Source organism: Grampus griseus, assembly GCF_964374135.1.
Source record: "Grampus griseus genome assembly, chromosome: 18".
NCBI lineage: Eukaryota > Metazoa > Chordata > Mammalia > Artiodactyla > Delphinidae > Grampus > Grampus griseus.
In genome coordinates this window covers 58,506,506-58,529,984 of record NC_139012.1, presented here as the reverse complement: position 1 = coordinate 58,529,984, position 23,479 = coordinate 58,506,506, and the positions used below count along the sequence as shown (strand labels likewise).

Here is a 23,479-nt window from a genome sequence, read left to right as displayed (position 1 = left end):
GGAGAGGTCTACAGGAAACCTGGAAAGGTTTTCCTCTCTCAAAAAAGGGGGCACAGGTTAGGGACACTATGTCTGGACACTGTCATCTGCATGTTAATCTCAGCACTTGGTCAGCCTAAAAGGAATTAACATACTGTAAATGATAGAGAAGACATAAAAAACTGGGCCCTGGATGATCTCATTAGTCTGTTGAATTTACCAACCCTGGAATGACCCTTCTCTAGACCTCTTCTTAGGTATGAAACACATTTTTCTTATTTGGGGAATACAGATTACAGACCACCCAGGAAATTATATAAACAACCAATTTGTTAACTAACAAGGTTAAGACTACATTTCATTGTGAGTTGGATTTTTTGTTATTAGCAGCTAAAAGCACTCTAGCTGATGGTAAGCAAGCCAACATAAGTATCTAGGGGAAAACCATTTTGGAGAGACTTGGATAGCAAGTATCAAGGCTCAGGAGTAGGAGCCTGTCATATTTAAGGAGAAAGGAGCTCAGTGTGGTCAGATCAAAATTAGAGAGAAATCAGGGAGCTAATGGAGGACAGATTATAGAGGGCCCTGTAAGGACTTTGGCTTGTATGCAGACAGAGGAGGAGAAAGTTGATGGTTTTGAGCATCAATGACATGATCTGACTTTATTTTATCTGGGCCACTCTAGCTGCTGTGTTGAGAAGAGGTAGTGGAGGAACAAAGGCTAAGACATGAAGACCAATGAAAGAGGTGAAATATGATGTTGACTGGGATCAGGGTAGCAGCAGAAGTGGCTGGATTCTGGATGTTTTTGAAGGTGAGAACAACAGAATTTGTTGTCAGACTGATTTCTCTAAGGGCCTGACACACTGTAGGTGTGAGAATGAGTAAATGACTCTGGAGTTCATGAGCTTAACCACTGCATTATGTATTTCCTTTAGTAACAACTTCAGTGGAATTGCTGAATTCTCAGTGGAGATGCACAGGAGTATTTGAATTTATTACCACCTGTTCAGTCTGCTAATCTTCAGCATGAATTAATCACTGCAGATTAGCAGACTGAACAGGTGATATAAAATCCTAAGAACTGGGTTTGAGCTTTGACTTTTGATAAGTAGAAATTGTGATTTGGAGTTAAGTTACCCAATTTCTCTGGCTTTTAGCATCTCTAAGATACAGATCATGATTATTTCATAAGGTTTTGGAGAAGCTGAAAATGCATATATGGGAAAAATGCATTACAAATTATAAAGTATTCTGCAAATCTCAGCTTTTGTTAAGGACTGGCCCTCTGTAAGAATACAGGCTTCCTCCTTGACTCCAAAATTACTTGTTCTTTCTTTTCAAAACATCATGTATCCACTAGTTCCCTTGTTATACAATGGTATGAGAGCTGGGTAGGAGAAAGTTAATTTCAATATTTTATAATAATTATTTCACTATTAAAAATTTTCTTAGCTTGTTCTCTTCTGGATCAAATCACAGTGATTCTTTAAACTTTGCATCATGTTCTAGTTTCTAGTACTTTAAAGCTTCCCTTCAAGGATGAGAAGCATGAATAGGTAACACCCTGTCACATGTAATTTGCCTTGTTATTTTTCTAACAGAATCTCAGGTCTATGACAGCTTTTGATTTCATCTACCTAGATACAATCCTAAATTAGTTTGAATATGATTGAGTCAAATGATTGTAGTTATTCCTATGTAAAGTCTTGAGTTTCTTACATCTTATTCTTTAATAGAAAAAGTTCCAAACCTCAGAGTTGAAATACGATGATACTTGTCTTGGATCATCTCTGCCTTTGTCACTTTTCTGTGCAGATTTAAGAAAACCAGGTGGTAATGCAGGACCTATTATAGGCCTGAAAAATAAAATGTACCTTTATCATTCTCCCTGACTTTAAAAAGTCAGCTTTCAGAATAAAAGCTCACACAAATAATAAAAAGCCAGATAATAACAAATGTTGAAAATGAGAATCTTATTCAACATATTATTTTTACTCTATAACCTAGTATTTTTTCACTGAGTATCATAAAAATAAAAATCTAATTTTTTGTATTTTAACTTTCTGTTTGTTAGTCAACGATGAGATGCGAAACCAGTAATTCTCAATCTTTGTGCCAATGGTGTATACCCACTTCCTAAAAGAACTATGTTAAATAAAAATAATAACTTAAAAAAAAAGTCCTTATTATGTGGACTTTTATGTGGACTAAAGCCTGTGAAGATCTTTTTCATTTTGTGCCTTGGCTTTCAGTTTTGATATTCACCGTCCACTGAAAAATACCATAGTGGCATTATATTTATAGTCAGAACTACTTAAGTATAAATTGGGTTCTAAGGACATACGTAGCAAATGCATACAACAGATGTTGGTAATTTATGGTTATGTGTGCCAAGGCAGTATAAAAACCTAAACACCGTCCTAACAATCCAATAATGATGTGGGAGCATATAAGAAGGAAAATAGTTCATTTAAGACCTGTATATAAAGGAAAAGGTAGTATGCTAACCACATTTCAACCAGTGGACTTTTCTGTTTCCTTCAAAAAACCCTGGTTGGTATAAGTCACTCCATTTTCTATCTGAGCAAAATAACACCCAAGGACAACATAAACTAGTAGGTGGTAGAGCTGGAGTTTGAACCCTGGTCTATCTGATGCCAAAGTTCATTTTCTTTCTAGCTGCCCTACTGCCACATTCTGAGAGAACAGACATCCATTCAAAAGAGAAAGCTGCCTAAATTCTAGGCCTTAAAAAGAAAAAGTCCTACTTTATGTATGGAAAAAACAAAAGAAGAACGATATTTTCTACTCTCTTTCACACTGTTAAGTTTCTCCATTCTTTGTTTTTTTCCAGAGATGTCCCTGTGCAAGTGTTACCAACCAAGATGGCACTGATGCCCTAAGCTGAATTTTCCAGATTGCACTATGTTCAATTAGAGTCTTACAGACAGGTTTCCCGGTAGGACAAAAATAGTACTAGAGTCACAAGGTTTGGGGTCTGATCCTGGCCACTTAATTATCTCTTGCCTTGGTTCATAAAACTGCTATGAACCAAAACAATTTTGCAAATGAAAAATGCGGAGTGTGGCATTGTTAGATCAAATTAGTTATCATTTATAAAGTATAAGGAAGTGCTGTATGGGTTTTTTTCTGAGTACAGTTTTTAGCAGATCTACAAATGTAATTACAGCTCAATTCTCTGGCCTCAGGGGATTTGTAAGGATAAAGCCATTAACACATAAAATCTTAAAATATAGTAAAGGAACATAACCACAGCACATGCTGTGGACGTGTATGAGGTTTTGTCTCCAATATATGCTTCCACCTGTTTATTTCAAACATATTTTACTATTGTCAAAATAGAAAGAAATCGCTATGTATCTAATAATCTATTTTCTTGAAAGGAATGTTATTTCCCAGCAGTCAGCAAATTTCCCATAAAAACCCAGACAGGAAATTTTAGGCTCTGAGGGCCACATTTGATCTTTGTTGCATATTCATCTTTATATTTTAATGACCCCCTAAAGATCATTCTTAGCTCGGGGCCATACAAAAACAGGCAGTGGACTGCCTATTCCTCTTATTTCTTCTTTCTTTTCTTCAATAAGCATCCCTTTACTTGCTGACGCCATTACAGAAACTGACTACATTCGCAACAAAAAGTGTTTTTTGAGTTGAAGTCAGAGGCAGTTACTCCCCAAAAGTTATATGAAAATTAGAAGCTAACAAGTATGATTATAATTCTGAATATAAAATGTACAACAGCCTTTTCTACTTGTTCTTGCATACTGGGATACAATGTTATGAATTATAAACAATATGGTGTGCAATTTCATATTCAGCAGTTAAATATTTTATAATTCCGAGAAGATAGGAATCAGTATTTACTATATGTTTATTCTGTGCCAGGCACTATATAAGAATCACACATGTATATATATGCATATAAATATGAAATCTCAATCACCACGACAATTCTGTAAGGTACGTGTTGCTATCTTATTCCACAGATGACAAATTTGAGGTTCGGTGAAGTTAACTGTGTAACTTGGTACATAGGGATTTGTCTATTCTTTCAATAAATAATTAAGAAGACGTCTGAATTAGAAGTCAAACACCAGGATTCCAGCCCCAGGTGTACCACTGACTATGTGTGCAACCTTACTTGTTTAAAAAAAAATGGGGAAGAAGGGTCATGTTTCACCCAGCCTGCCACAGAACGCTCTTGCGAGTATCAAATAAGAGATGTGGAAGTTTTTTATGAATTATAAAAGTGTCATAAGCGTGTAAATAATTATTATCCTTATATGAATTTTAAAATTAGTTATTTTTACTTCAAATTTATTTCAAATGTTATATAAACACATAAGTTAAAAAACAATTTCAGACAACTCTTTAATGAATTAATGGACACTTGAAAAGACTGGCAGGAAGTAGTACACATTACCACCTTGGAGGAGAATCATCCTGCTTTTTAAATCCAGGAGGAAGGGCTGGTCCAAAAAACCCTTCATCATCATCATCATCGTCATCCTGATTTCTCCTCTGTTTTCTGAAAACACAGTAGTGTAATTTTATGCATGTATGTCAAAATTTTCTTCATAGAGAAATTTCCATTTTTAAAAGAACATTAACTTCAACTAGTTGTACAAACACTGAAACAATAAAATAATCTTGTCAAATAAGAAAAAAAATCTACCACAGATCTTATACTAATCTTTTCTTGAAATTCACTTATGGTCTAAAAATAGAGATTGGTTACTTCTTTACAGCAGTAATAATACCAATTTTCTATATTTTCTGTGTTGTTTAAGAGTCCATTCAATGAAGTTTCAAATACTCTACTTGCTAGATATTTTTGAGCAAAAAGTTTATGGCACTGGTTTTTAAATTCACTTAAGTAAAGGCTTTAAGTTGCTACTTCTGTCTCTTACTCATTAAAATGCTTTAAAAAAGACCTTGCTATCCAATAATAAACAAAGATTTGACTTCTTATTTACATCGACCTGTGGTGAGTAAGGCTAGGTCAGAGGGAATCATTCACTTACTTAAACAAAAAGCACATACTGCATACGTAATTTTTTTTAAAGCATATTCTTTTTTTTGGTTGTGTGGCTTGTGGGATTTTAGTTGCCCAACCAGGATCAAACCTGTGCCCCCTGCATTGGAAGCATGGAGTCCTAAGTACTGGACCACCAGGGAGTTCCCTGCATACATAATTTTAAAAAGAAGATGTATGGTTTATTTAGAATATTTAATCACTTCAATAATACCTTAAGGAAAATTCCTTATATAAGACTTCTATTGAAATTCTAGATATCTCCACAGCTATATACTACTAAAATAAATTTCTTTCTGAAAGGTAGTTCATGAGGAAATGCCACATGAAGTAATTTCTTCCTGTGCTATATAAATGCAGGTTATGATATCCCCTTACTAGCTCTCTGTTCTAGCCAGCGTACACCAGATTGGAAGATTGGTTTACCATTTAATGTAATAAGTGACTCACCTTGCAGTTGGACCAGTGTCATCTTCTTCAGATTCTTGATTTCCTTCTTCAGACAAAGAACTACTGTCCTCGTCGCTGTCTGATGACTTTGAACTACTGCTTTTATAATTAGGGGGCAGAGCTGGTCCTGCAACTAAAGAAGATGTCTTGTGTATGTCATAAGTAGCCACAACTGTTTCAATGAACTCCCTAGCTGACATTTCACACTTTCTTTTCTGAAATTCTCAGCACTGGCTGGCTATCATTTATTATGGACTTTAATCTCATTTGTTCCTGTTGTGTACAGTGGGCTTGTCTTTCCAACTCCAGGAAGGCAGAAATCATGTCTTACACAGTGTTAACTACGAGATTCACAAAAGCTTTAACACCCAAACTTATAAATATAGCAATAGCACATAATTTGCCTGTCATCTTGCAATTTTTGCATTGGTTGCAATTTTGCTTGGTGCAACTGCCAAAATGGTTTCATGATTTTGTTTTTTCCTTATGGACAGCGTATGGTAGACAATATTTCTATCACGGAGCTAACCAAACAACAAATTTGCCATTCCACAGTCTAACATGGTAAAAATCAAAATTATCCATTCTGGTTTCTGACTAAGAATCACCACTTAAAAATACCTCTATTGGTATTACCATACTTCTCAGTTAGCTTTCTGTTTGAGATGATTTTCCAAGCAGAAACAAAAGTAGAGGCACTCTAAATTCTCCTGCTTACTAGTAGAGATTCAGAGAAGAGAATGAGGTCACATTGGGATGCAGATGCCAAGGAAGAGGTAAGGGTGTTCTGTGCCCACTCACCATAGTGAACTGCTTTCACTTCATGACTTAGCAAAATTATAAATTATTGCATGATGTCATTGTATGATGTCACACAGACCCAACTGTCTATGGCGATCCTCAGCAGTGATGCTAAAACTCTACTGACATAGTTCCCAAGCCTGGGTGTTTATCAGACTTGCCAAAATATTTTTAAAAAAGAGATTCCTGGGCCCTTGCCCCAGAGATTCTGACTTAGTTGGCCTGGAGTAGGGCCTGGAAATATGATTTTCCAAAGAGCTTCCCAGGTATGCTATTCCTTCAGTATTAATAACAACAAAAACGTAAAAGAGATTTACATGCATTTCCCTATTTAATTCTGACAACAACCTTATTAGGAAAGCAGTATTACTTCTAGCTTACAGATGAGGAAACTGAGGCAGAGAGACAGTAACTTGCCCAATTTTACACAACTAAATAGTGGAGCTAGGATATGAACCTCTTAACCGTTATATTAAACAACATTCAACAAAGTCAACATCCATCCATTCAACAAATATTTATTGAGTAAGTACTTCTAGAGAAACAACTTAAAAAAGAAACAAATAAAAAAAGGTGACTGTGAATACGTGAGAGGGTAATTTTAAAGACAGAGGTCAGGGAAGGTTCCCCTGAGAAGACATTTGTAGGGAGACTTAAATGATGACAGTGGTCATGCAACAATCTGAGGGAAGAACATTCTAGATAGAGGAATCACTAGTGTGAAAGTCCTATGGAGAGAACAAGCTTGATGTGCTTGAGGGACAAAAAGGCCTGTGTGGCTAGAGCAAAGTAAGCAAAGTGACAAGACAAAATTGGATGGTTCAAAGGGGCCACACTCTATGCTTTGGGGCCAGACTCCAGCTGTGAATTCCAGCTCAGCCACTTCCTAGCTGTGTGATCTGGATATCATTTAACCTTCCTGTGTTACTCTCTTAATCTGTAAAGTGAGGTTAACAGTAGATCCAATCTCATAGGGCTGTTGTGAAGAATACATATTATATCTGAAAAGCATATAACACTATATCTGGCATACAGCAGGCACTCCATAAATGTGAGCATAGGCTGTGGTAATTGAGTTTGGATTTTAGTTATAACAGGCAGTCACTGCAAGGTTTTGAGTCTGGAGATATAATCTGAATTAGCTTTTTTATTAAAACAAAAACGAAAACAAAAAACTCAGCTTGTGGTCAATAGGGAATCAGGAGTAGGGGAGATGAGTTAGAAAGCTGATATGAAATGGTTTGATTTGCAACTGCTTTGAAGAAGCAGGATTTGCTAATGGTTTGGATGTGAGAAGTGAGAGCCAAAAAGGAACTGAGGATGTCGTAGGTTTCTGGCCTGATTAGCTAGCCAGGAGGATGGTAATGCTATTCTCTAATATGGAGAAGACTAGGAGGGAAGCATGTTTGGGGGAAGAGCTAAGAGCTTGTTTTTCACACCTTCAGTTTAACATGCCCATTAGAAATTTCAGTGGTATGATCAGTGGTACTTGGGTATATTAATATAAAACTCAGGGGAGAAAGCAGGCTCAGTGTTGGAACCACTGGTCTATTTCTGAAATTTTTTTCCTATTGCTCCTTGTTGTATTACCATAGAACAAGTGCTCAATACACAACAAATTGACTTCAAAAATCCAAACTTTTATCTTAAAAAACTGGATGCATTTTTTCTACATTCTCCCATGTATCATTAAATAAAGGAAGGAATTATAGAAAATAAATGCTAAACTGGGGCTTCCCTGGTGGCGCAGTGGTTAAGAATCTGCCTGCCAATGCAGGGGACACAGGTTCGAGTACTGGTCCAGGAAGATCCCACATGCCGCGGAGCAACTAAGCCCGCGTGCCACAACTACTGAACCTGCGCTCTAGATCCCGTGCGTCACAACTGCTGAGCCTGTGCTCTGGAGCCCACATGCCTAGAGCCCGTGCTCCTCAACAAGAGAGGCCACAGCAATGAGAGGCCTGCGCACCGCAATGAAGAGCAGCCCCCACTCGCTGCACTAGAGAAAGCCCACGCCCAGCGACGAAGACCCGAAGCAGACAAAAATAAATAAATTTATATATTTTAAAAAAAGCTAAACTGGTAATACGGCATGCCTAGAAAAGAACAATCAGTGAGCAAAAAGAGGAAAACAATAAGAATTAAAAGATAAAATTCATATCTCCAACTGCTGTTTAAGACTGAAGAACAGTTATGTCTTCGTTTGTAAATGTTCCCCAACTATAAGTGGAGATTATACCTGACTTCTGACCGTAATGAATAACGCCTTTACTGATTTCTGGTTTATCTTTGTATGTACTACTAATTCCTAGAGAAAGCACCTTTTAGAATATAGCAAGGGAGCATACAACCTTCCATAAATATCCCTTTCTTCAAAATTCTAGGCGGTTATAGTTTAACATGAAAGAGCCTAGGGGATTACATTTCACTCTTGGCTCTCTCCATCTTCCTCTTGCTCCTAAGTATTAAAGACAGAAGTTTTTTTTCCTTTTTAGCTCCTGTTTTTTCTTTCTTTTTTTTTTTTTGCTGCGCTGGGTCTTTGTTGCTGCGCGCAGGCTTTTCTCTAGTTGTGGCGAGCGGGGGCTACTCCTCGTTGCGGTGGCTTCTCTTGTTGCAGAGTATGGGCTCTAGGCGTGTGGGCTTAAGCAGTTGTGGCACGTGGGCTCAGTAGCTGTGGCTCACGGGCTCTAGAGCGCAGGCTCAGTCGTTGTGGCACACGGGCTTAGTTGCTCTGCGGCACGTGGGATCTTCCCGGACCAGGGTTTGAACCCCTGTCCCCTGCATTGGCAGGTGGACCCTCAACCACTGCACCAACAGGGAAGCCCCCTAGCTTCACTTTTTTTTATAGGTATCACTTCGAAACTATATAAAATGTCTCAAAAAATTGTTTTAGGCATTTGTGATGAACTATTCCATCTCTTTCCTAAAGCAGTGATGCGCGTCATTAAGGTAGCTCTTCTACTGCAATGGTAATTTTACAAGTAGATTACAACTTCCATGAAAATAGAGATTATGTCATATATTCCATATGTTTCCCTTGTAATATCTATCACACAGAATTATGCATACAAAAAGAAGTACTAAGTATAAAGCACATTAAATCTCATTATAGATCAGCAATCGATCATAATAGGAAACACTGACTCTGAACCCCAATTAAACAAAACGTTATTCCCTCCAAAGCAGTTCCATTCTTCTCATTAGCAGACTTAAACTGCAAAAAATTATACTGTTATACTTTGAATTTCAACAATAAAGATTTGTGGAAATTTGTTTTGCTCTCTTGTTATATACATATTTTTAAAATAATCTTGGTTTTGCCTGTTGACTGGCAAAGTCTGAAATATTTACTATCTGGTTCAGGAAAAGCTTGCTGATCCTGTGACAGGATTAAGTCATGGAAATGTCAATAAGGAGCATCCAACTGTCTTTTTTTTCTTTTTTTTTTTTTTTGCAGTACGTGGGCCTCTCACTGTTGTGGCCTCTCCCGTTGCGAAGCACAGGCTCCAGCCGCGCAGGCTCAGTGGCCATGGCTCACGGGCCCAGCTACTCCGTGGCATGTGGGATCTTCCCGGACCAGGGCACGAACCCATGTTCCCTGCATCGGCAGGCGGACTCTCAACCACTGCGCCACCAGGGAAGCCCCAACTGTCTTTTGATGGGAGTAGGTAGTGACGTCAGTGGTGCAGTGGTTAAGAATCTGCCTGCCAATGCGGGGGACAAGGGTTCAAGTCCTGGTCCGGGAAGATCCCACCTGCCGTGGAGCAACTCAGCCCGTGCGCCACAACTACTGAGCCTGCGCTCTAGAGCCTGTGTGCCACAACTACTGAGCCTGTGCTCTAGAGCCCGTGTGCCGCAAATACTAAACCTGCGTGCCACAACTACTGAAACCCGTGCGCCTAGAGACCATGCTCCGCAACAAGAGAAGCCACTGCAATGAGAAGCCCGCACACCACAATGAAGAGTAGCCCCCCCGGCTCAGCAACGAGGACCCAACACAGCCAAAAATAAATAAATAAATAAATTTTAAAAAAAACCAAACAAACGTGATGGTTGGGCTGAGGCTAAAAGATGAGATTGAGTTAGCAGGGCAAAGGGAGTGTGGATTGAAGGAAGAGTGGTCCAGGCAGAGGGAAAAGCATCTGCAAAGAATTAAAGCCTAAGGGCCTGGCACATCTAGAAATGTGTTCAGAGTGGCTGGAACCAAGAGAAGAGAGGTGGGATCACCAGGAGGAAATGTGGCTGTGAGGTCAAACGAGGTCAGGACTGAAAAGGGTGCCTTGAATTTAGCAAAAAGGTGCTGAGACGATTGGCGGGTGGTCTTCATTTATTTCCACAGTGAAATTGGTGAGAGTGGTCTCCGTGGATTGGCAAGAACAGAAGCCAGAATGCAGTGGGTTAAGGAGAAAATGGGGAGGATCCAGAGTTGGTCAGAGAGAAAGAGGAGTAGCTACTGGGGGATGTGGAGTAGTCTTCATGAAGATGGGAACGATTTGAATGTTCTGGTTAAATGCTAAGGGCAAGGAGTGCCCAGGACTAGTGAGGGAAGGGGTTCCGAGTAAAAATGGAAGGATTAGCCTTGGAACGAGGTAGTTCCCCTCTTGCATTATAATCAAAGGGAAGACGAAAGAGCTGGGCAGAGGTTTGGGAAAGTTTTTAGGTACTGTGCCAAGAAAAGTGAGCAAGTTCTCTTAAGATGGCATCTACTTTTTCTGTGAAGTAGATGGAGAGAGAGTGTAAAGAAGAAAGAGAAGGTTTTAAAAAGCCATGGTTGATCATGGGGGAGGAGACCTGCGTGGGGAAACGTCTGAGGATGGCTGGGCAGAACTGTGGATCCAGCCAGGGAGGAGACTATAGTTTTTAGCAGCATTAGCCTGTGGAGGGGTGAGGTTTCTTCTAGCAGCACTTGGAAGCCTGGGTGTGGGCTCATCAGGGGTGAACGACTGGACTGATCCAGGGCTGAGTTTTTGCTAGATGGGTTTAACAGAATACTAAATGGGATAAGGCAGCTGAAAACACTGGCAAGAGAAGGCATGAATGGACGGACCATGGAGGCTAAGATGAGTGGGGACAGAAGTAATTAAAGGAAATTTAAGGCCAAAACAGACTGAGGCAGAGATCACATGGCTCAATGAGACTAAAAACAAAAAAATTAAATTAAAAAATTGTAATGAGAGTAACTGAGTAAGAATGATGGATGAATAAGGGGTTCTGGCTGAGAATAATATCTGAATTTAAATTTTCAGAGATGGGGGAATTCTCTGGCGGTCCAGTGGTTAGAACTCCATGATCTCACTGCCAAGGGCCCGGGTTCAATCCCTGCTCAGGGGACTAAGATCCTATAAGCTGCACAGTACGGCCCAAAAAAAAAAAAAAAGTTTTCAGAGGTGGAATAGGATCCAGTGTGTGACTGCAAATGTGGCTGGGATGAGTGGCGTGAAGGTTGCCGCAGATGAGGAGAATAAAGTCAGAGTCAAAAGAGCCCAGGCTCCACTCAGCTTACACAAAGCAGTGTCTGGAGTATGCAGACTGGTCTTGAGAAAACATCTGCACCCCCGTGTTTTTAACATGATCTCAGAGGACATTTCCCAGCACTCAATTTTCTGGAGTATTCAAATAAAATTAAATTGGTCCATCTCAGACCTGTGTGCTAAATAAGAAGTTTGGTTAACCCCACTTTTCTTCAACCTTAGTTGAATGGAACCTTCCTTGCTAAAATAAAAGCCTAACTTTTTAACAGCTATAGCAGAAACAAGACTTGGAAAGAAACCTCTAGGTGGAAACACGGCCTCTGGGTAGTCGAAGAATGCAAATTAGATTCAGAAATGGAAGAGTTATTCTTCCAGCTTTGCTCTTTGCCAACTTCAGTCAGTCCCAGGCTACAAATTAGTACAAACATGAAAGGAGATGGATACTCACCACGGAGGAGTCTGAGAAGCATTTATTTGGCAAATACGAGGTGCCTGCTATGTGTTAAGGCTAGAAGACTATAGTGCAATGGTGGAGACAGATATGTCATCAAGTTATTCGAAAACAGTGTATTAAATATGTGACGTAAGTAAGTAGGCAGAAAACCCGTGGGTAAAGAGGAGGGTGTGACAATGCTTGGGAGAGTGTGGAAAGCCTTCACTGAGGTGACACTGAAGTTAGGGCTTAAAGGATGAGGTGGGAGTTTGTCAGGTACGTCAAGAAGAGTAGGGCGAGGGCCGAAGGAGCCTAGAGAATTGAAGAACTGCGCAGAAACTCGTATTGGTTTGAGCTCTGAGCCGTGTGTGTCAGGACAGGACGAGAGGCTAGGAAGGCAGGTCGGGGGCTAGGGCGCAGAGGTTCGGAGTACGGGCTTCGCTCTAAGTCGGGCTCCACCACTTAACTAACTGTGTGGTATGCGCAACAGCCTGGGCCTCAGTGTCCCCATTTGCAACACGAAATAATAATCTTTACCTTATACAGTGGCCAAGAGTATTAAATCATTGAATTAAATCATTGTGCATCGATCGTCTAGCACAGCGTCCAGCCCATCGAGAACTAAATGCGAATACTTCTTGGTGATAATGATTACCAGGCCCCATTTCTACAGGCCCCACGGCCACGCTTGGGAAGGAACGTTAGCTCGGGTGGGGCCGCGCCCACTCGCCACTCCTCCGCCCTCCCGGGCCTCGGGACCAGTACTCTGAGAACTGGGCCTGGCCAGAGACGGGGTGGGAGGGCCTGGCGGGCAGGGGACATGCCGCCGCTTACCGGGGCTGGGGTCCCGCTCCTCGTCCTCCGCTGAACCGCTGGCCTTGAAGCCGGGCGGCAGTGCCGGCCCGATAAGATCCCTCGCCATCCGTGGTGGCAGACACTGGTCTCGCACACAGGTGTATCCACGCCGAGTCAAACCCCCGCGAGGTAGCCCGCCATACGCAAAAAATGAGGGAAGCTTTTCCGGCCCCGACCAATGACGTGGCAGCCTGTGATTGGCTGACCTGTCTCATTAGCGGTAACGGAAGTGACGCCTAAAGCTTGCTCCACATTTCGCACGCTGGCTTCCCTACTAGGCGGATGGCATGGGTGAGCCGGCAAGTGGTTGCGTGACTCGCACGGGGTGGTTTTCAGCTCCCGAGGTGACCCCCACTTTGGAGCCTCTGAGCGACGGTGCCTCGCTGCCGGACAACTGGATGTTCTGGGCGATGCTGCCGGCGCCGCCACCACCGCCTTCGTCGCTTCCCGCAGGAGGGTCCGAACCTTCCTCAGAGGCGCAGCCCCCCGCGGAGGCCCAGAGCCTCCCCGAGGCGCCTCCCCCCTTTGACGCCCAGATTCTTCCCGGGGCACAGCCCCCTTTCGACGCCCAGTCCCCCCTTGATTCTCAGCGTCAACTCAATGGCCAGCCTTCCTGGAATTTCCAGGCTTCAACATCATGGTACTGGACACAGTCTCCTGGTGTTCTTCCTTGGCATCGGCAGCCCCAGAACACTCCGGGTAGGTTGTTACTCCTCTCTGTACCACCCCTTACCTTTCCTTTTCCCTTCTTCCCACTCCTTTTCCACCCTTGTTGCTCTCTCCCCTTCTGATACTGCCTTTGCACTCTTGGAGTCTGGTCATTAATGTCTCACAGTTCGTTCCAGTTATGTTTTTCCTGCCTCTTCATTCAGTTTAACAATTATTTATTGAATTCCAACTATGAACCAGGAAGGGGAGATATAGCAGTGAACAAAACATACAAATATCTTTATTTTGAGCTTAAATCTCCTGGTATAGGAAGACAGACAATAAACAAAAGAAAGCAGTGTGTATTAGAAGGCAGTGAGTGCTATGGAGAGAGAGCAGAGTGACAGGCAGTGCAGTTTTAAATGTCAGTGTCAGTCGTACGTAAGGTGACATTGGAGCAAAGACTTCAGGGAGGTGAGGGATCAGAGCAGAGCATGTATCTGGGGGATAGCGGTACAGGCAGAGGGACCTGCAAGTGCAAAGGCCTGGAGGCAGAAGCTATAGATCAGAATGGAACCCAGTGAGGCAAGAAAGGACTGAGCCTGGGGTGGAGTCGTAGGCCATAGAGGAAGAGGGCCTTGTAGATCGTGGGACTTCTACTGTTATGATATGTTTAGTTCAGGGGAGTGGCATGCTTTGATTTATGTTTTCAAAGGGTTAATATGGCTACTGATTGGAAATGACGGAAAGGGAGATGAGTTAAGAAGGTATTGCAGTTAACCTGGTGAGAGATACTGGGGAATTGGACCAAGGTGGAGCTCAGGAGGTGATGAGAAGTAGTTGGAGTCTAGATATATCTTGAAGGTAGGGTAGGGTCAGCAAAATTTGTTGAGGAATTGGATGTGGGATGGGATGTAAAGAGGAGACGAGAATAACTTAAAGTTTTTTGCCAAGCAAGTGGAAGGATGAGGGAGTAGATTTGGAAAGGAGACCAGGAGTTGAGTTTGGAATATGATTTGTGTCAAGTAGAGATACTGAACTGGCTGTTAGCTATTAGTTTGTACTTTCAGGGGAGGTTTGTGGCTAGAGCTGTAAATCGGGGTGTCATTAGCATAGAGATCATATTTAAAGCCATGCAATTGTTCGCTTAGAACAATTCAATTTACATTAAGTTGAATCCAAATCAGTGTTTACTGTATGCCTAATGCTGGGGATATGAATGTGCCTAAGACAGTTCCAAGCGAGGTGAGATGGGTTCATAAATATAAATCACAATGCAGTGTGACTGGTGATAGAGGCATATAAAGGAGATTTCAGAGTATGGAGAAAGTTGGGGAAAACTTTTGGAAGAAGTGTATTGGGAGATGTTTAATATTCTGGAAGAGATACTTTTTAGGTGGAAGCAAAGAGGTGTCAGTGCAAGGTGAGTTCTGAAGGTTGCAGTGTTCTGGTGTGACTGAAGCATAGTATGTGGAAGGTACAGGGAAGAGCAGGGTGAAAAAACAAAGTGGGATCTCATCGAAGGACTCAAGGAAGCTACTTGCTTCCAGGGTCTTGAGCAGGGTTGTTATGACTGGAGGATTATTTTTGTGGTGTCAGTGTGCAGGGTCTGTTGGAAGAGAGGACTTAGGAACTGGAAGCCAGTCTGGAAGGCTGTCACAGTGATCTGGGTGAAAGATCAAGGTTTCAGAGTTGGGTCATGGCAATAAGAAAGGAAAAATATTTGAGAAGAAATGTATTTCACAAGGGTCTGTTTTCCTGATGTAAAATTGATGCTGAAAGAGCTCCATTCGGCTCCAGCACCATTTACATTTCTTTTTTCTGTTTAAAAATATATATATTTATTTATTTGTTTGGCTGCACTGGGCCTTAGTTGCGGCACATGGGATCTTCATTGCGGCGTGTGGGATCTTTAGTTGCAGCATGTGGGCTCTTAGTTGCGGCACGTGGGATCTAGTTCCCTGACCAGGGATTGAACCCAGGCCCCCTGCATTGGGAGCACAGAGTCAACTACTAGACCACCAGGGAAGTCCCCAGTTTATGTTTCTAATGTTTGAAATAACTACAAGGAATTTTACCAGGTTAGCTTGTCCATTCCTTTACTTAGACATCCAAAGCATCTATGGACATGTAATCTTACCAATATGTATTAATTTGAAAAATGTTTATTTGGTAAACTAGTCTTAATCTTTGTTAATTTGTTTGAATTACTATTCTGCCTAGAAGTAGTTTACCACTGTTTTTCTCAAGTATTTATGACATTCTGTAGCAAAATTTTAAATAATTGTATAGTTGCAAACATTTCTGGGTCTCATTTTGTTTTTCAGTTAAACATTCTTATCTTCCACGAAAACATGATGCAAAGGTCAATGACTTCAACATGTCTCCCAGGAGAAAACAGAAAAAAAGGGTATTTTTTAAGATGTTCTTGAATGTGACACTTTGGTCCCTATGTCACTGTTTCATATCTTGTGTTTCAATCATAACTGTCTCAGTGTTTTGCATTCATTATTGACACAGCAGAGCCTTGCATAAAAGGATCTTTAAGGGTCTTGGCTGTAAGTAAAAACTTCAAGCAAAATCTTTTTGAGAAATAAATGGAGAAATTGTAGAAAAAGAAAACATTTAATCCATTTCAGTATAGTATCAGGAGTAAATATAATGGGGAATTATGATTACAGATAAATGTAAATATTATTAAACTTCAATGAAGTAAACAAAAGTATAATATATATGTTATACATAATATATATTATATATTTAATTTATTTATTTTACTAGCATATTGGGAGGAGAAGGATGAAATTAAAAGTTTTTGTTTTTTTTAATGAGGAACAACCCTTCGTTATGTTCAGAAACTGAGTCTTAAAATAGGCTTCTTTTATTCTGATGTAGCTTATAATCTGGTCTTTCAACTTTTAAGATGTGTAAATAATTTTATTAGTTTAGAATAAATTGAGTAAATCTACAGCATGAGATTAGTACCCTTCATTTTGGCATCAAAACTATGTAACTAATATTAACAAAATATTGTGAAAGTATGTTTATTAACATAATCTCAACATTGAACAGTTGGGGCCCTATATAGCCTATCATTGTAATAATCATTTTTGTTTTATGTTTAAACATAAAAATAGTAAATTGGGAATTAAAAAAAAACTAATATTTACCTAAATAGTTGTTTTTTTCTCATTCTGTAGTTAAAATATACACACACGCACGCACGCACTTGTTTTTCCTAAAAGAAGAAATACTGTTTTTACCCTGAATATTTATTTTTAGGTCATTTTGACATATGCTCTATTAACTTTTAATTAGATTACCAATTTTAAATCTACTCACAATTTATATTAGCTTTACTCAGATTTAAAATTTTTTAACAAGCCTGGCTTTTCCTAATGTATTTGTTAAAAATAAAAACAGAATCATCCCTTCATTAAAAATGTATTCAGAAGTGTTTGCCACTTGTAAGGGTTGTGTGAAAAATCAAAATATGTACTGTATTTTTACTGATGATTAGAGTTCTCACCAAAAGCCTAATGCCTCTTCATTTTTGTTTGCAGAAAAGAAAGGAACCAGTTTTTCACTATTTTTGTGATACCTGTGATCGTGGTTTTAAAAATCAAGAGAAGTATGATAAACACATGTCCGAACATATGAAAGTAGGTTTTCTTAGTTGTCGTGATATTTATTTAGCAAAATGGGTGTATTTGGTAGAAATTCTGAGCTTCCTTCCCTTAAAAGTTTATAGTTTTCATAGAAATGTTGTTAGATGACTTGCCAAATTGGGACAGTAACTCTGGGATTTGCAGTTTGAGGGTGGGAAGCCCACTGCTTCAGGAAGTGTGAGATGACAGTAAAAGAGAAGGGAGGTCTGGCAGCTGTTTGCATGTATGCGCCTTGTCTGCTCTGTGAGAGGCTGGGCCTCTCCGGTTGCTCCGTGCGCCTTTGTGAGTTCTTTCTCCTTTAGGGCTGCCCTTGACTAACCACACAGTGTAATTTGCCTTGGCCCAGCACCGTCTACGGATGGTTTACACCGTATTAAGTACTTTTAACCAGGATATTTGAGAAGTAAAAAAGTTAAAAAGAAAGTTCTTAGTTTGGAAAGGTTCTCTTTCAGTTTGTAGGCGTGCCCCTTAACTTTAGGAATTAAGAACATTTTACAACATTGCTGATGTCGTGCATTCATTCAAGTGGAGAAGTAAATGATATGCATTACTGTACTATATACTTAGAGAGTGCAACTCTGTTTGGAGTGATTTTTGTTTTAGGTATTCAGTGATACCTAAACACCTACACCACATAGACGGGATACTATGCAATATGACCAGAATATGTCTATATATATAGTAGTAAGGTAAATTTTTTATGGAAAACATTGAGTAGCCTTTCTTAAAAATTCTTACAGTGCCCTGAGGTAGATTGCTCTTTTAGTGCACATGAGAAGATTGTCCAATTCCATTGGAGAAATGTAAGTTCTTTTTTTGTTTGTTTGTTACATGCTCTTTTTATTTCATTGATTTATTATCTTCATAGCTCTCTATTTACATAGCCTACTAATGAGTAACATTCACAGAACACTGTACTTTGTAAGGCATTTTTACATCTACTATTCAATTTTATCCTTGTAAGCCACTGTGTAAAGTAAATAAATCTTGGTCCTATTTAACAGATTGGTAAAATGATTTGCCCAGGGTCTCAGAGCTGACCCCTGCACTTGAATTTCATGATGGCAAATTCTGTTTTACTATACCATGCTGTTTCAAATTGTTTTGTATATTCATTATTTCTCTAGCTAACTTTCTTAACTTTGGTTGGTAGGTAATTCATTTGGGTATTTAATATCAATCAAGTATTCGGTGACATTTACTTTGTAACCAAAATGATATTATTACTTTTTTCCTATCAGTAGTACTAATCTAAAGACAAGAGAAAAATTCTTTTTCCTTTAAAGGAAAAGTCATAATAAGGATAGATAAAGCTTGCTTACTTAGTTTTAAAATTATCTCTGCTAGTAAATTTACTTTTGGGTACACAGTCTCCATTATCCCCCATAATATTTGAGATTTAGTCAAAAGCATACAATACGCTTCTTGATATTCAGCAGACATTTTCCCCTTAGACGCATGCTCCTGGTATGAAGAAAATCAAGTTAGACACTCCAGAGGAGATTGCAAGATGGAGGGAAGAAAGAAGAAAGTGAGTAAAGAGTTAAGAACTAGTGAAACAATTTTCTTTTACTGTGGCAAGGCTGAGGACTTGAAAATAATGACCGTTCTGGCCCTACGGAACAATTTGAAAAAGGAAATTTCGTCTTTTGTTATTTATTTATTTAAATTTTTGAATTTTATTTTATTTATTTATTTTTTAAAATATTTATTTTTTTATACAGCAGGTTATTAGTCCTCAATGAATTTTATTTATTCTTTTATACAGCAGGTTCTTATTAGTCATCAGTTTTATGCACATCAGTGTATACATGTCAATCCCAATCACCCAATTCATCACACCACCACCACCACCACCCCCCGTGGCTTTCCCCCCTGGTGTCTGTACGTTTGTTCTCTACATCTGTGTCTCAACTTCTGACCTGCAAACCAGTTCATCTGTACCACTTTTCTAGGTTCCACATACATGCGTTAACATACGGTATTTGTTTTTCTCTTTCTGACTGACTTCACTCTGTATGACAGTCTCTAGATCCATCCACGTCTCAACAAATGACCCAATTTCGTTCCTTTTTATGGCTGAGTAATATTCCATTGTATATATGTACCACATCTTCTTTATCCATTCATCTGTCGATGGGCATTTAGGTTGCTTCCATGACCTGGCTATTGTAAATAGTGCTGCAGTAAACATTGGGGTACATGTGTCTTTTTGAATTATGGTTTTCTCTGGGTATATGCCCAGTCGTGGGATTGCTGGGTCATATGGTAGTTCTATTTTTAGTTTTTTAAGGAACCTCCATACTGTTCTCCACAGTGGCTGTATCAGTTTACATTCCCACCAACAGTGCAAGAGGGTTCCCTTTTCTTCACACCCTCTCCAGCATTTGTTGTTTGTGGATTTTCTGATGATGCCCATTCTAACTGGTGTGAGGTGATACCTCATTGTAGTTTTGATTTGCATTTCTCTAATAATTAGTGATGTTGAGCAACTTTTCATGTGCTTCTTGGCCATCTGTATGTCTTTTTTGGAGAAATGTCTATTTAGGTCTACTCCCCATTTTTGAATTGGGTTGTTTGTTTTTTTAATATTGAGCTGCATGAGCTGTTTATATATTTTGGAGATTAATCCATTGTTCGTTGATTCGTTTGCAGATATTTTCTCCCATTCTGAGGGTTGTCTTTTCGTCTTGTTTATGGTTTCCTTTGCTGTGCAAAAGCTTTTAAGTTTCATTAGGTCCCATTTGTTTATTTTTGTTTTTATTTCCATGACTCTAGGAGGTGGCTCAAAAAAGATCTTGCTGTGATTTATGTCAAAAAGTGTTCTTCCTATGTTTTCCTCTAAGAGTTTTATAGTGTCTGGTCTTGCATTTAAGTCTCTAATCCATTTTGAGTTTATTTTTGTGTATGGTGTTAGGGAGTGTTCTAATTTCATTCTTTTACATATAGCTGTCCAGTTTTCCCAACACCACTTATTGAAGAGACTGTCTTTTCTCCATTGTATATCCTTGCCTCCTTTGTCATAGATTAGTTGACCATAGGTGCGTGGGTTTATCTCTGGGCTTTCTGTCTTGTTCTATGTTTCTGTTTTTGTGCCAGTACCATATTGTCTTGATTACTGTAGCTTTATAGTATAGTCTGAAGTCAGGGAGTCTGATTCCTCCAGCTCCGTTTTTTCCCCTCAACACTTTGGCTATTTGGGGTCTTTTGTGTCTCCATACAAATTTTAAGATTTTTTGTTCTAGTTCTGTAAAAAATGCCATTCGTAATTTGATAGGGATTGCATTGAATCTGTAGATTGCTTTGGGTAGTACAGTCATTTTCACAATATTGATTCTTCCAATCCCAGAACATGGTATATCTCTCCATCTGTTGGTATCATCTTTAATTTCTTTCATCAGTGTCTTATAGTTTTCTGCATACAGGTCTTTTGTCTCCCTAGGTAGGTTTATTCCTAGGTATTTTATCCATTTTGTTGCAGTGGTAAATGGGAATGTTTCCTTAATTTCTCTTTCAGATTTTTCATCATTAGTGTATAGGAATGGAAGACATTTCTGTGCATTAATTTTGTATCCTGCAACTTTACCAAATTCATTGGTTAGCTCTAGTAGTTTTCTGGTGGCATATTTAGGATTCTCTATGTATAGTAAGTATCATGTCATCTGCAAACAGTGACAGTTTTACTTCTTCTTTTCGAATTTGTATTCCTTTTATTTCTTTTTCTTGTCTGATTGCCATGGCTAGGACTTCCAAAACTATGTTGAATAATAGTGGTGAGAGTGGACATCCTTGTCTTGTTCTGATCTTGTTCCTGAGGAAATGCTTTCAGTTTCTCACCATTGAGAATGATGTTTGCTGTGGGTTTGTCACTTATGGCCTTTATTACGTTGAGGTAGGTTCCCTCTATGCCCACTTTCTGGAGAGTTTTTATCATAAATGGGTGTTGAATTTTTTCAAAAGCTTTTTCTGCATCTATTGAGATGATCATGTGGTTTTTCTTCTTCAATTTGTTAATATGGTTTAACACATGGATTGATTTGCGTATATTGAAGAATCCTTGCATCCCTGGGGTAAATCCCACTTGATCATGGTGTATGATCCTTTTAATGTGTTGTTGGATTCTGTTTGCTAGTATTTTGTTGAGGATTTTTGCATCTATATTCATCAGTGATATTGGTCTGTAATTTTCTTTTTTTGGAGTATCTTTGTCTGGTTTTGGTATCAGGGTGATGGTGGCCTCAAATTATGAGTTTGGGAGTGTTCCTCCCTCTGCTATATTTTGGAAGAGTTTGAGAAGGGTGGGGGATAGCTCTTCTCTAAAAGTCTGATAGAATTTGCCTGTGAAGCCATCTGGTCCCAGACTTTTGTTTGTTGGAAGATTTTTAATCACAGTTTCAATTTCATTACTTGTGATTGGTCTGTTCATATTTTCTATTTCTTCCTGGTTCAGTCTTGGAAGGTTATACCTTTCTAAGAATTTGTCCATTTCTTCCAGGTTGTCCATTTATTGGCATAGAGTTGCTTGTAGTGGTCTCTTAGGATGCTTTGTATTTCTGCAGTGTCTGTTGTAACTTCTCCTTTTTCATTTCTAATTTTAATGAGTCCTCTCCCTCTTTTTCTTGATGAGTCTGGCTAATGGTTTATCAATTTTGTTTATCTTCTCAAAGAACCAACTTTTAGTTTTATTGATCTTTGCCACTGTTTTCTTTGTTTCTATTTCATTTATTTCTACTCTGATCTTTATGATTTCTTTCCTTCTGCTAACTTTGGGTTTTGTTTGTTCTTCTTTCTCTAGTTCCTTTAGGTGTAAGGTTAGATTGTTTATTTGAGATTTTTCTTGTTTCTGGAGGTAGGCTTGTATTGCTATAAACTTTCCTCTTAGAACTGCTTGCGCTGCATCCCATAGGTTTTGGATTGTTGTGTTTTCATTGTCATTTGTCTCTAGGTATTTTTTGATTTCCTCTTTGATTTCTTCAGTGATCTCTTGGTTATTAAGTAGTGTATTGTTTAGCCTCCATGTGTTTGTAATTTTTACGTTTTTTTCCCTGTAATTGATTTCTAATCTCATAGCCTTGTGGTCTGAAAAGATGCTTGATATGATTTCAGTTTTCTTAAATTTACTGAGGCTTGATTTGTGACCCAAGATGTGATCTGTCCTGGAGAATGTTCCGTGTGCACTTGAGAAGAAAGTGTAATCTGCTGTTTTGGGAAGGCATGTCCTATAAATATCAATTAAATCTCTCTGGTCTATTGTGTCATCTAAAGCTTGTGTTTCCTTATTAATTTTCTGACGGGATGATCTGTCCATTGGTGTAAGTGAGGTGTTAAAGTCCCTCACTATTATTGTGTTACTGTCGATTTCCTCTTTTATAGCTGTTAGCAGTTGCCTTACGTATTGAGATGCTCCTATGTTGGGTGCATGTATATTTATAATTGTTATATCTTCTTCTTGGAATGATTCCTTGATCATTATGTAGTGTCCTTCCTTGTTTCTTGTAACATTCTTTATTTTAAAATCTATTTTATGTGGTATGAGTATTGCTACTCCAGCTTTCTTTTGATTTCCATTTGCATGGAATATCTTTTTCCATCCCCTCATTTTCAGTCTGTGTGTCCCTAGGTCTGAAGTGGGTCTCTTGTAGACAGCATATATATGGGTCTTATTTTTGTATCCAGCCTGTGTCTTTTGGTTGGAGCCTGTGTCTTTTGGTTGGAGCATTTAGTCCATTCACGCTTAAGGTAATTATCGATATGTATGTTCCTATGACCATTTTCTTAATTGTTTTGGGTTTGTTTTTGTAGGTCCTTTTTCTTCTCTTGTGTTTCCTGCCTAGAGAAGTTCTTTAGCATTTGTTTTAAAGCTGGTTTGGTGGTTCTGAATTCTCTGAGCTTTTGCTTGTCTGTAAAGGTTTTAATATCTCTGCTGAATCTGAATGAGATCCTTGCTGGGTAGAGTGATCTTGGTTGTAGGTTCTTCCCTTTCATCACTTTAAGTATATCATGCCACTCCCTTCTGGCTTGTAGAGTTTCTGCTAAGTCAGCTGTTAACGTTATGCGAGTTCCCTTGTATGTTATTTGTTGTTTTTCCCTTGCTGCTTTAAATAATTTTTCT

The 23,479-nt window shown here is 39.2% G+C and overlaps 2 protein-coding genes across 2 annotated transcripts in view; one reads left to right on the top strand and one right to left on the bottom strand.

Annotated features, from left to right (window-relative positions):
* The window catches only part of GPALPP1 (GPALPP motifs containing 1), a 28,236-nt gene extending 15,026 nt beyond the window's left edge, over window positions 1-13,210 (bottom strand). Inside the window, exons 1-4 of the mRNA XM_082675786.1 lie at window positions 13,031-13,210; window positions 5,492-5,624; window positions 4,433-4,534; window positions 1,733-1,838 (exon numbers count right to left, since the gene is read on the bottom strand). Coding sequence (XP_082531912.1) covers window positions 1,733-1,838; window positions 4,433-4,534; window positions 5,492-5,624; window positions 13,031-13,118 — 429 coding nt within the window. The 5' untranslated portion in view covers window positions 13,119-13,210. The remainder of the gene's footprint in view (window positions 1-1,732; window positions 1,839-4,432; window positions 4,535-5,491; window positions 5,625-13,030) is intronic.
* Window positions 13,211-13,334: 124 nt separating this feature from the next.
* Window positions 13,335-23,479, top strand: part of NUFIP1 (nuclear FMR1 interacting protein 1) — a 43,954-nt gene continuing 33,809 nt past the window's right edge. Inside the window, exons 1-5 of the mRNA XM_082675581.1 lie at window positions 13,335-13,750; window positions 16,027-16,109; window positions 17,263-17,361; window positions 18,108-18,170; window positions 18,822-18,898. Coding sequence (XP_082531707.1) covers window positions 13,339-13,750; window positions 16,027-16,109; window positions 17,263-17,361; window positions 18,108-18,170; window positions 18,822-18,898 — 734 coding nt within the window. The 5' untranslated portion in view covers window positions 13,335-13,338. The remainder of the gene's footprint in view (window positions 13,751-16,026; window positions 16,110-17,262; window positions 17,362-18,107; window positions 18,171-18,821; window positions 18,899-23,479) is intronic.